This window comes from Lepus europaeus, chromosome 5 (genome assembly GCF_033115175.1).
Source record: "Lepus europaeus isolate LE1 chromosome 5, mLepTim1.pri, whole genome shotgun sequence".
Lineage (NCBI taxonomy): Eukaryota > Metazoa > Chordata > Mammalia > Lagomorpha > Leporidae > Lepus > Lepus europaeus.
Genome location: NC_084831.1, coordinates 101,863,237 through 101,880,159, shown reverse-complemented (window position 1 = coordinate 101,880,159; position 16,923 = coordinate 101,863,237). Strand labels below are relative to the sequence as shown.

General features: G+C 42.4%; 1 protein-coding gene across 1 annotated transcript in view; it reads left to right on the top strand.

The window, feature by feature from the left end:
• VAV3 (vav guanine nucleotide exchange factor 3) overlaps nucleotides 1–16,923 on the top strand; it is a 415,772-nt gene that overhangs the window by 95,829 nt on the left and 303,020 nt on the right. The window contains exon 2 of the mRNA XM_062191859.1: nucleotides 7,085–7,201. Within this exon, the coding sequence (XP_062047843.1) occupies nucleotides 7,085–7,201 (117 nt within the window). The remainder of the gene's footprint in view (nucleotides 1–7,084; nucleotides 7,202–16,923) is intronic.

Here is a 16,923-nt window from a genome sequence, read left to right as displayed (position 1 = left end):
AGCTTCGTGGTAGTCTCTGCTGGGTGCTCTGCCTGTTAGTGACCGCTCTAGTTTGAATTATGCCAAGCACCCAAACTCATGGCCTCCCCTTCAGATGGGGTAATGAGTGTCTCTAAAGTGAGGCCCTGAGGCCCTCTCTTCACCTGACGGCTTGGCTGTGAAGCTGGTTCTACCTCTCGGTGCTGAGGCTGTTAGGAATTGCTGACCTGCCCACGAGATACCACTTCTCAGTTGTGCTTGACACAGCTCATTTCACAGTAAGCCAGGGAGGCTTTTCCTCTTAGGTGACCTCAGTGGACACAGCCAGTCCCCGGTTGCTAACAGTTTTACAGATGTAGGTGCTTATTGTTTCAAATACAAAGGAAAAGAGAAGTGGCCCTGTTTGCATTCATATCCCTGGGAAGAGGTCAGTTGTCTCTTCTGCATGGAGAGAGCAAGGAAACTGAACACGTGGCTTGGGAGGGGTAGAGGGAAAGGAGAAAGCCTGTCGGTTTTACAGGAGCATGAGCAGTGAGACCTCTGCCTGCTTCCTCTCTCTGTGACATCAGTACCCCTAACACTGATGTGCTGCCAGCGGAGGCTGCACCACGCAAAGCCGCTTGTGCTTCCTCCACTGGGAGAGCTTTCTGGTTGTGAAACATTTTCTAATCTGGAGAGCTTTGGCCTGATGTGAGTTTAGGATGTCTTAGGCCTTGAGGGTGTAAGATTTATCCTTTGAAGGTTTCATGCCATCTGTGTTGAGTGCTTGTCTATCATTTTCATTCCACAACTTGGAATAAGCAAACTGTTCGTGACTTTCTGAAGGGGCAAAGAGGCTAAGCATGGTGTTTGAAGACAGTGACTTTGTGATTAGAATATATAGCTTGCCAGTGCATACCGAGAGAGGCCATCGATTTTGCGGACTTTCCGTTTGTGAAGATGAGAATTAAGTGACACCATGTGGCCCCTTTCTGTAGCCCTATGCCTTTATTTACTGAATTGCCATTTTCGTTGCATGCTGTGACTGCCCATCTAGGACAGACCTGTAATTCTTAAGTCTCCCATCTGTGCTCCCACAAGTGCTTGCCAGTATTCAATCAGTGTCGGGTATTTCTTCTGTTACCTCCTAGAGTTTGTTCGATTCCCTTTCTCCTATCCTAGTGTAAATCACTATGATTTTCTGTCAAATTAATACGACAATATCCCAACTAATCTTGTCTTACCTACCAACCCAACACTGTCTCCCTAATAAGAGACAAACATTTAATTCTACACACTGTAAAAATGGAACTGGTATAGGAAACAAATAAAGATATTTATTTATAAAGCTATAGAAATCCATTAAAGGCTGATTTGGCCAGTCCTGTTTATAATCACTATTTCTTTTGCAAGTGATTGCTTAAGCAAAAGGTAGAGGTATTGGCTCATTTAAATAAGGATATAGGCTCTGTAGCAGAGTGCCTGGATTTGAATCCTGATTCCATTACTTCGGCAAATGCAGTTATGTAAACTTGAGTAAATCACTAAACCTCAAGATATAGAAAAGAAAAAAAAAAAAACTTTTCTGTATCCTTAATTGGCAACTCCTCATCTTGTAGGGATGGCACTGGACAGGGAAAGCTGCACTTCCTTGACTTGGCTTCAAGAAAGAACTTGGGACTGAGTTGTAGAAGAGTGAACAGTGAGCTTGGGCAAGCATTTTATTGAGAAAACAGAGATGCACCGTCTGTAGGTGGAATAGGGCCTGCTTGGAGGGGAGTGGCCCCATCCCTGAACTGTGTTTAACGTTATATGGGTCATTTAATAGAAGAAGAGGTGCATTCTAATGAAGAGGAGAAATATTCATGGTTTTTCTGAGGAGTAGGTAGAGATCACCTGGTATCTAGCCCCCACCCCTTTGAGCTCTTAGATGGTTTGATGTTTTCTGCCATGGCAGCTGGTAGGTGTGTCATTTAGCATATAATTTTTCAAAAAAACTTATTTATTTGAAAGGCAGAGTTACAGAGAGGGAGAGACAGAAAGAGATCTTCCATCCATCCACTGGTTCATTCCTCAAATGGCCACAATGTCCACGGCTGGAATGTGCTAAAGCCAGGAGCTTCACCTGAGTCTCCCATGTGGATGGCGGGGCCCAAGCCCTTGAGCCATCTTTTGCTGCTTTCCCAGGCACATTAACAGGGAGTTGGATTGAAAGTGTAACAGCTGGAACATGAACTGCGCCCATATGGGATGCTTGTGTAGTAGGCGGTAGCTTAAGACACTATATCACAGTGTGGCCCCATGAGTGTACAATTAACTATAGGTCAATCTAGTTAGCCTTGCTTCTCTAAACTGGTATAAGCCTGGTCCTAGCAGGAGATCTGTATATCTCAGAGCCAGGGAACCAAACCCATGTCCTGTAGGTCTTGAAATAACAGCAACCATTATCACCAGATAACTCAACCGCTTCCTTCACCTCTGTCTCAGGGACAGATTTAATAATTTAAACATCCTAAAGCTATTTAAACTTAATTACTAAAATTCTGGGAAAGCCTTAATTAGATGGTTTAGCAAAGTTCTATAAATTTTGTTCAAAAGTAAGATATGTTTATGATGGATTTAAGACAGATTTGGCCTTGCACCTCATGAATTAATTCTGAAGACAGCACATTGTAAGCTGCCGCTGATAATCTAAATGCCTAGCAAAAAGATTCTAGTGAGTAGATTAGGAAAAAAGAATTGATGCTGAAATAATGTGTAAAATGCCAGTCATATCTCTAGCCACAATGTCACTGGTCTATTAGTCATCTTTAGTGATCTCAAATTTCTTTTTTGTTCACCAGAGATGAGAATTGGCTTTAGTAGGCATTCCACAAAGAAAGCTATAGAAATCCATTAAAGGCTGATTTGGCCAGTCCTGTTTATAATCACTCTTTCTTTTGCAAGTGATTGCTTAAGCAAAAGGTAGAGGTATTGGCTCATTTAATGTAATTGGTTCATGTCATCTAGGTGCAACCTGGGGCTCAGACTTTGGTTTCTAAATACCGTTTGCATACAAATGGAAACAGATCTACCTGGAGAAATGGCTGGTTTTAGAACTAGCACAGGGAAAATGTGACATGGGCCTGGGACAATTTGATATAAGGAAAGGGAGAAAACAAAGGCAAATGGTGTCAGGTCAGAAGGACATGTCAGGAACCAGTTTGAAGGGACCCTTGGTCAAATCTGGGACAAGAAGAATGCAAAAAAATAATGATGCCAGTTGATTATTTTAAAAATTTTACTTGAGAAGTACACACACATACAGCCCCCATTCCCCCGTTCACTTCCCAGATGTCTGCAACAGCCAGGAGACTAGGAATTGGGAACTTGATCCAGCTCCCCCATATGGGCAGTAGGGACCCAATTACTTAATCTATCACCAGTGCCTCCCAGGCAGTGCATCAATAGGAAGCTGGAGTCAGGAGCCAGAGCTGAGTATCAAACCCTTGCACTCTGACATGAGATGTGAAAATTATAACTGGCATCTTAACTGCTGGGCTGAATGCCTGCCCTGGTAGTTGATTATTGCATAAACACAAAAAGGTGATGGGAGAGGATGAGGGCAGGAAAGCCCTTATTCAGAAAAGAATACCAGCTAATAAATGTGGAATGAATAATTAAATTAGAAAAAATGTTATTTGCAGTCCCAATAAAACAGTTTAAGGAAGGATAATTAATGGATGTTATACCCATTGTGAAAGATGATTGGGGAGCAGAATGACCACATGATACTGTATTTGCATCCCCAGTTTATGAATGTTAAGCGGACATCCACCTTTACAATAGAGAGATATGGCAGTAATTGCATTGCCCATAATGGAACAATCTAATGTTTTGTGTCTTTGTGACATGATGAAATACAGAATTCTTATTATGAGTTATTTTTGTCAAAACTTTTGAACTTGGATCTAGACTCATGAAATATAAGATTTGATTTTTAGGAAATATAAGAGTTGGAAGAACAAGTTTAATGATACAAGCCAAACAAATGCAGAATGGGGATTTTCATAAGACAGCCTGCCTGCACTCTTCAAAATGTTGCTATCAGTTAGGAAAAAAAAAAAAAAAAAAAAAAAAAAAAAAAAAAAACCTCAGAAGGATTAGGAGATTAAAAGATAATGCAAAGATTAAATAATCAGATACAAGGGTAAAACTTAACTGGATCTTAGACTGGGGGAAAATAGTACAAAAGGGCATTGGTATGCATTTGAAGAAATTTGAAAATATAGAATGGCTGTTAGATTAATGTGAAATTATTGTTAATTTTCTTAGCTATGATAATAGTATTGTTGATATGTAGGAAAATATTCTTATTCCTAGGAGAGACATTATTTAGGAGTGCAGTGCTGTGTTTGCAACTTACTTTGGAATAGTTCAACAAAATAAATGTTATAAATAAAGAGAAAGGGATACAGCGAGTAGCATGTATGGCCTGTGTTGTAGTGGTTGCATGTTTGGAGTTGTCATTGTACACAGCTTACTTCCTTTGTCCCTCAACACTGTTCCTCTGTGTGCACAGAGCTGAACACCAGTGAGCATGGAGTGACGTGTGAGCCTAGTGATATTAGCTGAATTTTGGAGCAGTGTGAAAATCTCCTGATAAACTTAAAAGAGAAATTTGAGGCCTAACCTTGTGTTATTCATTTTTAGCATTTCTAGTATATGTAGCATTGAAATCATTTAAAACTACTGACTGAAGAAATAATATAAATAAAGGGGTAATCGGGTATAAGGATTGCCTGGAAAAGCGAGCCCCTACGATGACATTTTTCAAATCCAGTACTTATTTGTTAATTTTAGTAGAACTGTACTAGTTAAGGGACAAGAAGTTAAGGAAAGGTCTGATTTGAACTTTGTCCTCTATGTATGCAGTGGAGACTAGGTTACACACGGTTCTTATTTTCAGTAATAATATTTGCTTTTCTGAATTAATGATCAAAGCACGTTAGTGGAAGCTGATTGCCATTTTTCCTTCACATGGGGAAAATTTGTGATTGGTGAGAAACCTTCAGAGGGTGGCATGTGCAATTATGCTTTGTTCCTTGGTGAGCTATGAGTGGGGCACTTAATTATGTAAAAAATATTGCAAGAGAGCAGTTGCATAATCCCCGAGAGAGTAATTATTGTCTGTCTTGGCAAAATGCATGGCTTTTAATCTGTGAGTAAGTAATTCTATGTGGAAGAGCTACATGCAGAGTGATTCTGTGTTGTAAAGGTCCCTCATGAATTTTTTAAAGTGAAAGTAGCTGCATGTGGTGATTGGCTGCTGCCTTTGTATTTCAAAGGGTTTATGATGCTTCCCGTGTGGTTTTTAACCCTCCTGAAATATTTAGGTCTTGAGAATGATTTCTGTAAAGGGTAAAACTGTGTTTAAGTTAAGCTTTTGAAAAGCTTCTATGTTTCAAATATAGAGAAAGTAAAATGTACTTTACACAAATTTTAAAAAACTGAGATAAAACACAAAAACATTGACACAGGGCTCAAAAGAAGAAGAGCAAATATTCAATAATTGGCTGATATGTTGCAGATTGTTATCAGAGGTTAAGGATTTTCCTTTTATTGTTTAAAAAAAAAACAGCCTAATTTTCTTGTGTAATTGACATAAGTCACCCTGATTTAAGTTTCGGCATATGTGTGGTGTTACAGCTGACATTTCCAGAAAGAATGAATTCACTTTGAGGGGATTCTGTATTTTGCTTAGGTGGATCTGAGTCTTAGACACTGAAAGTAGATTTCGATGTTTGTGTTTTTCAATTGTCAATCATATTCTCCTTTCTTCCTGTCCCTCCTGGTGGAGTGCATAGCTGATCCTGCTCCCCATGAGGTCAGCTCTGCACATGAACACCTGGTCCCCTACCCCTTTGCCTATTCAAGTAATTGATCTGAGTAATTGCTCTTCTCTTCTCTGTGACTAACTTTTCCTTCCTTATCAGGTTATTCCCATAGAAATACATGTTAAGGGACTGGCATTGTGACGTAGGGGGTAAAGCCATGGACTCTGACACTGGCATCCCATGGGGGCCAGATCTGTGCCCTGGCTGCCCCACTTCAGATCCAGTTCCCTCCTAATGGCCTGGGGAAGCAGTGGAAGATGGCTCAAGTGTTTGGGCGCCTGCACCCATATGGGAGACCTGGGAGAAGCTCCTGGCTTCTGCCTGGCCCACCCTTGGCTGTTGTGACCATACTGGGAGTAAACAAGCAAGTGGAAGATCTCTCTTTCAATCTCTCGATCTCTCTGTCTCTCTGTCTCTCTCTGTAACTCTGCCTTTCAAATAAATAAATCTTTAAAAAATACATGTTACAATATCTGCCATTGTTTTAAAAAGCCCTTCCTTAAGTTTTATTTCTTTCTCTTTGCAGTTAAACTGAAGACTCTACATCCTATTCTCATTTCCTCTTCTCCCATTGTATCTGGAACCTACTTCAAGCAACCTTTTCCCTAGTCTCCCACGCAGAACCTGCTTTTGCCATGACCCTCACACTGCCAGATTCCAGGGACAGTACTTGATATAAATCTTACTTGTGTCTGATGTAGTTTACTACTCCCTCCACCTAGAAACACTTGGCTTTATTTGGCTTTCTGGGAGCCCACTCTCCAGTTTTCTCACCCTCCTCACTGGTCACTCTTTTTCAGACTCCTTTGTGGCTCCTCCTCCTTTCCTGATGTAGTTCCCTGGTCCTAGGTCCACTCCTCTCATCTCAGCCCATCTCAAGGTTAAGCATTCTCTATGCTAATACTCCCAAATTTGTGTCTGAAATACACACTCCTCCTTCCTTCCTGTCCGCCGCTCGCTTTATTCTTCTCTGCTGTCCTTATCTTTTTGGTGTCTGTTGCTGCATTTGTTCCCTTCTGTCTTCTCGTGTTAGAATGGAAGTTTCCTGAGGGTAGAGGTTTGGTCTGCTGTGTCCCTGTTGGATCTCCTGGCCTGAGAGTGGCTGCTCAGTCAGTACTGCTACAGGAGCAATTGGAAAGCAGCCTCTAGGGCTGGCTGCCTCTTACCTAGATAACAGTGTGAGCGTGACGGAGGAGAGAAAGCATTCAGCATCATTCTCTCTATACTAATGACTGTTTCCCATCCCTCAGTTTCTCTGTCTGAAGAACATAAGGACGTTCCTCACGGCTTGTTGCGAGACATTTGGAATGAGGAAAAGCGAACTCTTTGAAGCATTTGACCTGTTTGATGTTCGTGATTTTGGAAAGGTAAGTGCATTTATTTTTTTTATATTTTGATTGGAGAATATTTTATCGAATTCCTTAAATTGGAGGATGTGTTGTAAGTGGATCACCTGTCTGTGTAATATGGCTAAATTTCACACCCAGCTGGCTTAGCACCACACAAAAACAACATCCAATGGTAACAACAACCAGATAAATAGCAGCAGCTTTCCAAATGAGATAGGATTGCTTTGGAGTTGAAGCAGCGGAAGGGAAATCTTTTTGTGCAGTGCAGATTTTTCCTGCTGGCTATCCCTTAGGCTGGGACTACCATCCTCCCTGACTTAGCTGGCTCCCTGGCTCTCCGAGGACCACTGTTTTTCCCTCCAGTATTTTCTGTATTTGGAGGGCACCTAATTTTTGGAAGTTGAGAAATTTCAGCCTCTCTTCCCACTTTCTCAGTGTTGACAGCTGAAGTGACAACTTGAAATGCTTAAGATTGTTAAGTCATTTCTATTTAGAAATCATATTTTTTATTTCTGGGTAATTCCTTTATGGAAATTTTAATATGTACTGTTACTACTTGTTTGTACACTAAATGCATATGTGTTAGGTGAAAGAAATCATCATTTCAGACACCATGGGCATCTCTTGTGAAGTGGTGGGGCATTAGTTTTAAGCTTCGGACAAGTAAGCAATCACGAAGGAGTCAGGTAATTCAGCTGACTTGACTTCAGCCCCTGCCTACATAGTTGCATTACGAAAGTCAGCATGGAAGAAAGAAAACACCTACTAATGTGCAGATGTTTGTTATTGCTTTTTTTTTTTTTTTTTGACAAGCAGAGTTAGAGACAGAGAAAGGTCTTCCTTCCGTTGCACGCCCCAAATGGCTGCTACGGCCTGTGCGCAGCGCCGATCTGAAGCCAGGAGCCAGGTGCTTCCTCCTGGTCTCCCATGTGGGTGCAGGGCCCAAGGACTCGGGCCATCCTCCACTGCACTCCCGGGCCACAGCAGAGAGCTGGCCTGGAAGAGGAGCAACCGGGACAGAATCCAGCACCCCAACCGGGACTAGAACCCAGGATGCCGGCGCCACAGGCGGAGGATTAGCCTAATGAGCCCTGGCGCCAGCCTGTCCTTACTCTTGTAATTCAGGTGCTGTTGCTGTAACACAAGGCAGTTTGAGAGTGACACTTTATTTGATTGCAAAGAGGTAATATTTTGGTTATACAGTGAAAACCAAACAAGGGCGTGACGTGCTTGGCAGTGGGAAGAAGAGCACAAATGCGAGGCAGAAACATAAAAAAGTAGATGCCGAAACTGCTCTGTGCAGGCAGGGCCACGTCCTGGGTTCTCTGCTTGGTCTTGATCCAGAGTCGTGTGTGACCCTCTAGAGGTCACCAGCCTCCTTAGCCATCAGATTGCCTGCTCACCTGGAAGGCTGCAAAAGGAAATAGATGTCAGAGTGTGGTTTCTGAGACCCCTTTTAACTCCAGCAAGCGGTGATTTAACTGTCCTGAGGTCCAAAAAAAAAAAAAAAAATGATGGAGGATAAAATATAATAATCAGTGCATCAGTGCAAGGAACTAGAAGCCAAGACTTAGCCAGGAACGAGTAGCACATTTGTCTATGGCTGCAGAATGAAGAGAAATCCAATAGAAGCCCCAGTGAGGTGGATGCTTTTCTATGCTGTTGGTCCTAAAGCAATGCCAGGGAGCTCCTGTTCTTACTTTTCTCTGATCCTTCCCTGAGCCCATTGCTTTCTCTAACCTTTGATTTTCTTTTCTTTTCATTTTCTTTTTTAGGGAATTGAAAAGTGAAAAAGAATCGGGGAAGTAAAAAGATTTTTGTGTTTAAAACTTGTTAAGAAAGTACTAGTCTACATTCAAATTTGCAAGAAATTCTGTTAATAAATATTGGGAGGTGATATGAATACTTTAAAATACATGGCTTTGTTCCAGTGGAATAATGTGTGTCGTATTGACATGACAATGGCAGTTATGTAAGAGAGATGAAATTACAAGAAATTGAATGTAAAGGAATAAAATGTACGAATAAACTATATTTCTGACTACTTAACATATTTTGGCATAGGTAAGTCTGAAGCAGAATTAGACTTGGCATTATGGTTTAGAACTACAAACTCTACTTGCTGTTTTAAAATCATGTATATTTTTGCTATTTTCATCTCTCAGAACAGAATTTGTACTTAAAGTCCTAAAAATTAAAGAATTTGTGATACCACTTTGTAAGTTACCAATGCTGCCACTGTTAGACATGATGCATTCTAGGCAAAAGCACCAATGGCACCACTTCTTGCATACCTAGGATGTGGAAGTATCATTTCAGTCTCCGTGTGTGTATTACTTAATAATGTTTCATAACCTTGAGCTGGCGCCGTGGCTCAATAGGCTAATCTTCCGCACTAATCCCGGCACTCCGGGTTCTCATCCTGGTTGGGGTGCTGGTTCTGGTCGGTTGCTCCTCTTCCAGTACAGCTCTCTGCTGTGGCCCGGAAGGGCAGTGGAGGATGGCCCAAGTGCTTGGGCCCTGCACCCGCATGGGAGACCAGGAGGAAGCACCTGGCTCCTGGCTTCGGATCAGCGCAGTGCGCTGGCTGTAGCACCATTTTGGGGGTGAACCAACAGGAGGAAGACCTTTCTCTCTCTCTCTCTCTCACACTCTCACCCTCACTCTCTCTCTCTAACTCTGCCAGTCAAAAAGAAAAAGAAAAAAAAATGTTTCATAACCTTAAGAGGTGGACAGCATTATTTATGCCACTGTACATAGGAGAAAGCCTGCACCCCAAGTCACAGATCTCATAGGGACTGGAGCAGTGGTCTGATCCCAGATCTAGCTGATTCTTGAGCACTGTTCCATTACCTGTGGCTGCAGTGTCCCAGGTGCTTTGGAAATACTGACACAGTCTTCTCAGTTCTATTATGTTTGTGGTATTCTTGCCTGTGTTTATGGATTTATTAGCTTGTATGTGATGGAACTGGTATAATTCATGCAGTTTAAAAGTTTATAGTTGAAAAATTTTGAACATTGTTGTTTCAGATACAAAATAAGTTCTGGTATTGTGAATAGAAACATTTAAAAATTATTTATTTGAAAGGCAGAGAGGGAGATGGAGAGGGATAGAGGAAGAAAGAGAGAGAGAGATGCCTTCCATCCATCAGTTCACTCCCCCGATGCCCACAACAGCCGAGACTGGGTCTGACCAAAACCAGGACCAAGGAACTCAATATGGGTGTCCCACATGGGTGGCCAGGACCCAAGCACTGTTGCCTTCCAGGTGCACATTAGCAGGAAGCTGGTATTAGGAGACAGTATTCAAACTTAGGCACTGTGATATGGGATGTGAGTGTCCTAAACAGCAAACTAACCACTGCCCATGCTCCATGACTATACGTTTTAATGGGATATGGGCAAGTTAGTTTATTTCCTCCTCTTAGGATTCAAATTTTGTCAAGTGAAGCTGAAAAATATGTGTGTTTGCACATGAATCTAGAATTTATGTAAATTTAGTACCTTTTTGCCTAGGATTATGTTAATTGAAATAGAACCTAATATTTTTGTGACATTTTGAAGTTTTCAGGGTGCTCAATATTACTGACCTCACTTGATTCTCATAATAATCTCCTAAAGGCAACAAGCAAGAATTCCTGCTGTGCAGATTAGCAAACTAAAACAGGAGAGGTTAGATGATGGTTTTAAAGTCTTATGAGAGAATAAGAACAGGATTTGGAGTTGAGGCCTCTGACTTCTGACATTGCTTTTCTTGTCTGCTGTCTATTTTGTGTCTCACTGTGTGGATAGTCACGGAAAAGGATGGACTCATAGGAGAGACCAAAGGGATGTACAAAAGTTTTTTTTTTTTTTTAAGATTTATTTGTTTACTTGAAAGTCAGAGTTACACAGAAAGAGAAAGAGAGGCAGAGAGAGAGCGAGAGCGAGAGAGAGAGAGAGAGAGAGAGTCTTCTATCTGCTCGTTCATACCCCAGATGACTGCAATGGCTGGAGCTGCACCAATCCGGAGCCAGGAGCTTCTTCCAGGTCTCTGACACAGGTGCAGGGGCCCAAGGACTTGCTTTCCCAGGCCACAGCAGAGAGTTGGATTGGAAGAGCAGCAGCTGGGACATGAACCGGCGCCCATATGGGATGCCGGCACTACAGACAGCGGCTTTACCCGTTACACCACAGCGCTGGCCCCAGGGATGTACAAAACTAAAAAGCACAAGTGATGTGTCACTTGGAGTCTAGTTATAGTTTAACTTTTGCAAGAGCAGTAAGATTTCAGGTACTGCTTTATGAGTCTTCAGTGTACTAATGATTACAATTAGTAATTCTCAACAAACACCTCACAGATTGATGTGCATACACACGCGATCCAGTTGTAGCTACACTGTCTCTCCCCCCTTTCTGTTGTGTTTTATTTCTTAATCTTTGCCCAAGCTTTCCCTCAGTTTTGGCCTCAGGAAAACGATTTTGAATCAGAGGCTTGATCAGGATGTTTTCTCTTGGAAATGAGGAAAATCCCGGAAAATAAATGTTACCAGAAATGAGTGATAATTCTTTTATAGAATGGTGACAAGCCCACTCTTGGACACTTTAGAAAGGCTTATGGAAACTTCGCTTTCCAGTATTATTACCCTTATTTACTGATAGGAGTTCTTCATTCCGTGTTAATTAACTGCACTTCTAATGGATTCAATACCAACAATAATGAGGATAGCTTGGCATATTTTCTACACTTTTTTTTTCTTTTTTCTTTTTTTTTTTTTAAGATCATACAGAGATGAGGAATGAGCTTAGTACTTGAATTCACTTAGGAGTTGGCAGAGGCCTTGAGGTGAAGTAGGGTTCTCTCTCTCTCAGGGTTGTCCAGTGCTGCCGGAGGTTCCTGAAAGAGAGGCAGGCTTGTCTTGGATGGTTGGGGCTTGTCCCTTCTCCCCAGTGGGGGAGTCTGGATACCCTTTTAAGAACCCTCACAGCTCCTGCCTGACTTTGGGTTTATGTTTTGAAAAATCATTTAAATTCTTACCTTAAAGAAAGATGAAGGGGACTGGTAAAGCTGCCACCTGCAACACTGGCATACCATATGGGCGCCAGTTCGTGTCTTGGCTGCTCCCCTCCAATCCAGCTCCCTGCTAATGAGTCTGGGAAAACACTGAAAGATGGCCTGAGCGCTTGGGCCTCTGCACCCAGGTGGGAGACCTGCATGAAGTTCCTGGTCTCCTGGTTTTGGCCTGGCTCAGTACTGGCCATTGCTGTCATTTGAGAAGTGAATCAGTGGATGAAAAACTCTCTCTCTCCCTCTCCCTTTCCCTCCCTCCCTCCCTTCCTTCCTCCCTCTGTCCCTCCATCCTCCTTTTCTCTCTCCCCCTCTCCTTCTCCCCCACTACCCAGTCTCTGTAACTCTCCTTTCAAATAAAAATAAGTATAAAAAGATGAGGCCTTTTCTGACTTGCCAGTGACAAAATAAGTAAATTTTTGCTATTTACTTTGCTTGGAATATTGCAGTTTAAAAATATTTTCTACTGGATTAATGTGAGGAATCACTAGTTGGAGCTGAGTGTTGTAGCAAGCACCTTGGCACACCTACATCTCCTACGGGAGTGCTGGTTTGAGAATTGTCTACTCTGCTTTCTATCCAGCTTCTTGCTATGCACCCTGGGAAGCCAAAGGTGATGGCTGTCATCTATATGGGAGACCTAGAGGGAGTTCCTGGCTCCTGGCTTTGGCCTGACCTTGCACTAGCTGTTGCAGACATTTGGAGAATGAACCAGTGGGTAGTACATCTCTCTGTCTCTTTCTCTGTCCCACTCTGGCCTGTCACTGTGCCTTTTTTTAAGTAGGTAAAAATAAACATTTTTAAAAAAGAAATTAGAAGATATATTACCTTTTGGGCATCACAACAGGATCTATAAATTTGCTCACTTCCCTGCTGCCTATGAACAATTTTCTGTTACTCTGCTCTGGTGAATGTTTTGCTATTTGGAAACATTTCCTACTGACCTTTCTGTTGGCACATTTGCAGTGCAGAAACACATGGGATTTTTCTGTAATGAGACCATTTCCAGTGAGTAATAGAAACAAGGCTGCTGCTGTTGTCCAGCGAAGTAAGTGACAGGAGTGACACCTTCCCCTGGTGACTCTGGGGGCAGGCACCTGCCTCCTGCTACTCACAGACTTCATGTCCGTTGTTTCAAGTATTATAAAGCACCTTGCCAGTGTAAGGTGATACGTTTTCTTGAAGAGAATCATCCTTGGCTGGAGTTAGTTCCAGCTGATTGGAATAGTTATAGCATAGTTTTGACACGTTAAGATTTAGGACAGGTGCTGTCAAAAGGAGTTCAGATCATCAGCTTCGGGGGTCTGGGACTCGGTAAGATCATTACTGAGAGAGAGTTGTGTTTTAGTTAAGAACGTGATTTCTCAGTTGGATCTTGGTTTTGAATCCTGGTTGTTTTCCTTACTGAATGATATTGGGCTGAGCCCAATATAGTTTCTGCATCTATAAATTGAGATTAGGACAGTATTAAATGAAATTGTGCATGTACTGTGCTTAACAGAGGGTCTAGATCCAAGGTGTAAGTACACTCAATAAATTTATTAGCTATTCTTATTGCTACTATATTCACTATCATTGTTTGAGACATAAAGGTAAACTTAATATATTTTAACATATTTATTTATTATTTTTTAAAGTCAGAGATAAAGATCTTCCATTCGCTATTTCATTCCCCAGATGACCACAACAGTCAGGGCTGGGCCAGGCCAAAAAAGTCAGGAGCCAGGAGCTTCTTCAGGGTCATGCATGGTGTGGCAGGGGCTCAAGCACTTGGGGGCATTTTTCACATTTTTCCCAGGCTGTTAACAGGGAGCAGGATGGGAAGTGGAGCAGCTGAGACACAAACCGGCACCCATATGGGATGCTGGCGTCACAGGCAGTGCCTTTACCCTCTCTACCACAACACCAGCCCCCCAAAACTATTTGAGGGCTGAAATTAGGAAATAACTTGTTCTTTATAATGTGAGATAGCACCAATTTCTTTAATTCTGCTTATCCATCTTTCCTCTCTCCTCATGATCTACTTTGAGACACCATCTTTTCCTTTTTCTTAGTATGGTTTGGATGTTTAATCAGTGCAAACTCCCCATGCCTTTGGCTGTAGTGATGGGTTCAGGATGGGGTGGGTCACTCAGCTGAGACCGTTTGATGTCTTGGGTCATTTGCAGGGGCAGTTTTGTTTCACTGTCTTCTGGCTTAGAAGTATAAAATGTCAGTCTGGGAGGCTTGGAGAAGACATAGCCATCTGGGTACCACATGGAATTTCAAAATGGACCCAGTTCAGAGATCTAGAGCTGAGGAGGGGCCTGGAATCAAGCTGTGCCCTAAGCTAAGTACGTGTATCTGGCGTTGCCATTGACGTAAGCCAACGCATTCCTTGTTTTTTCACTTTTGAGCCAATTTTTGTTCTCTCACCCTAGAATGAGAGTAATTTAAGTGTTTCATTGGTTGGATGATTTCAGGCTCTGTAGATATGTTCATTTTATTTTATGTGTTATCCTAGTTCCATGCAACTTGGAGACCATTTGTTTGGCTTTATATCTTCTAGGATATAACGAAGAGTAGATGGGAAGGCTGAATGCTAGAACCTCTGTGTTTTACAGCATGTAAATAAATAGAGATGGGCGCTGTGTTGCAGCGTGTTAAGCTGTTGCTTGGGATGCCCACATCCCGTATTGGAGTGTCTGGGTTCAAGTCACTCCTCTGCCTCTGATCTAGCTTCTTCCTAATGCATCCTGGGAGGCAGCAGACGATGGCTTGAGTAGTTGGGCCCCTGCCACCCATGTGGAAGACTCACACTGAGTTCCAGGTTCTGGCTTCAGGCTGGCCCATCCCTGCTTGTTGCAGGCATTTGGGGGACAGACCAGTAGATGGAGGGTCTCTGCCTCTTTCATTCTCTTTCTATTGTTTTACCTTTCAGATAAACATTTTAAAAATAATTGAAGGAATGTCCTTGTTTTGTGGTCTGTCTTGTCTTTACTGTTGATTTAAGGAATATTGTAGATCTTTAGATTTATAAGACTCTCAATCATCAGGCTCCTTTCCATTGTCCTTGTCTTTGCAGGATCTGGGAAACAGGCTGGAATTACTCTGTAGCCTGAGAACTCCTCTCCTCCTGAGACCCCCAGCTGTGTCTATATTTTGGGGCTATACAGAATGATATTTTTTTGAAAACCACAGGGTAAAGGGGCCAGGATTGTGGGGTAGAAGATTAAGCCACTGCTTGTGCAGGGCTGACTTGAGCCCTGGCTGCTCTGCTTTGCTGCTAATGTGCCTGGGAAGGCAGTGGATGGTGATCCCAGTACTTGGACCTCTGCCATCAGTGTGGGAGTCCTGGATGGATTTCCTGGCTTCATCCTGGCTGCTGTGGGTATCTGGGGAGTGAACCAGCAGAGGGAAAATCTGTCTCTGTCTCTTCCTTTCTCTCTGTCACTCTGCCTTTTTAATCAACAAATCTTAACAAAAATAAACAAGCAAAACCCAAAAATCCATACTCCACAGGGTAGAAAGGAATTAAAGAACCTTCTAACTCCTTTGGAGATGAATAAGGCTTAGAGTTAACTCATTGTTTTGTACAAAATGGTCTAAGGTCAGAAAACCCTGCAGAATTCTCTGTGTGTTCAGAGTTGCCCCCGACCCTCTGCTCCATAGTCCTTTCTCTGGAGGTGGTATAATCATTCCTACCAGACAAGACTGTTGTGAAAATAGGCTTAATTTAGGTAAAAGGTCTGGGTTTTTGCTTAATAAATGTTTGAGTGAGTGAATTTAGATCCAGTCTGGGACTAGTAGTTTGAGTAAATACAGATCAATCAAAGAACTGAAAGTGGCTATCTGTAGAATTGAAAAAGAGAATTGTTGTGGCACTTTCTTGAAATGCAGTTTATTTTGTTTTGTTTTGTTTGTGGCTCAGATTACTAGGAAGATTACAATCCATGAGTGTGTGTATGGGTATATGCACATATTTTTCGTTATAACTTATGTTTCCCTTGGCTTTTATGGTAAGAATGTTTCATTTGCTTTTTTTTTTTTTTTTTTTTTTTTTGGCATAGATATTGTGGTTGATAGATCTGCAGTGAAGTTTACACTGAAGGCCGGCGCCGCAGCTCAATAGGCTAATCCTCCGCCTTGAGGCGCTGGCACAACGGGTTCTAGTCCCGGTCGGGGCTCCGGATTCTGTCCCAGTTGCTCCTTTTCCAGTCCAGCTCTCTGCTATGGCCCGGGAGTGCAGTGGAGGATGGCCCAAGTGCTTGGGCCCTGTACCCCATGGGAGACCAGAAGAAGCACCTGGCTCCTGCCTTCGATGTGCCAGCGGCAGCGCGCCGGCCGCGGTGGCCATTGGAGGGTGAACCAACGGCAAAAGGAAGACCTTTCTCTCTGTCCACTCTGCCTGTCAAAAAAAGAAAAGACGTTTACACTGAAAGTAGTTGATACTGTTAAGCTCATTAAAACTTTCTCCCCCTTGGGATCTGAACTAAATTAGAAACTAAATCGGAGTAGATTCAGGATGGGGGCTGGTTTGGTCTCTTAGCACTTTAGATACATTACCACTTAAAAATAAATTCCAGCTTGCTGAGAAAACCAAGGAGTACATTGTTAAAGTAGAAAGGGACTTTTAACTGGTTTGTGTAACAAATTCACATCTGTCTATGCTGTATATCACAGGAGGCATTCTTCCTTGCTGAAATGGCTTATG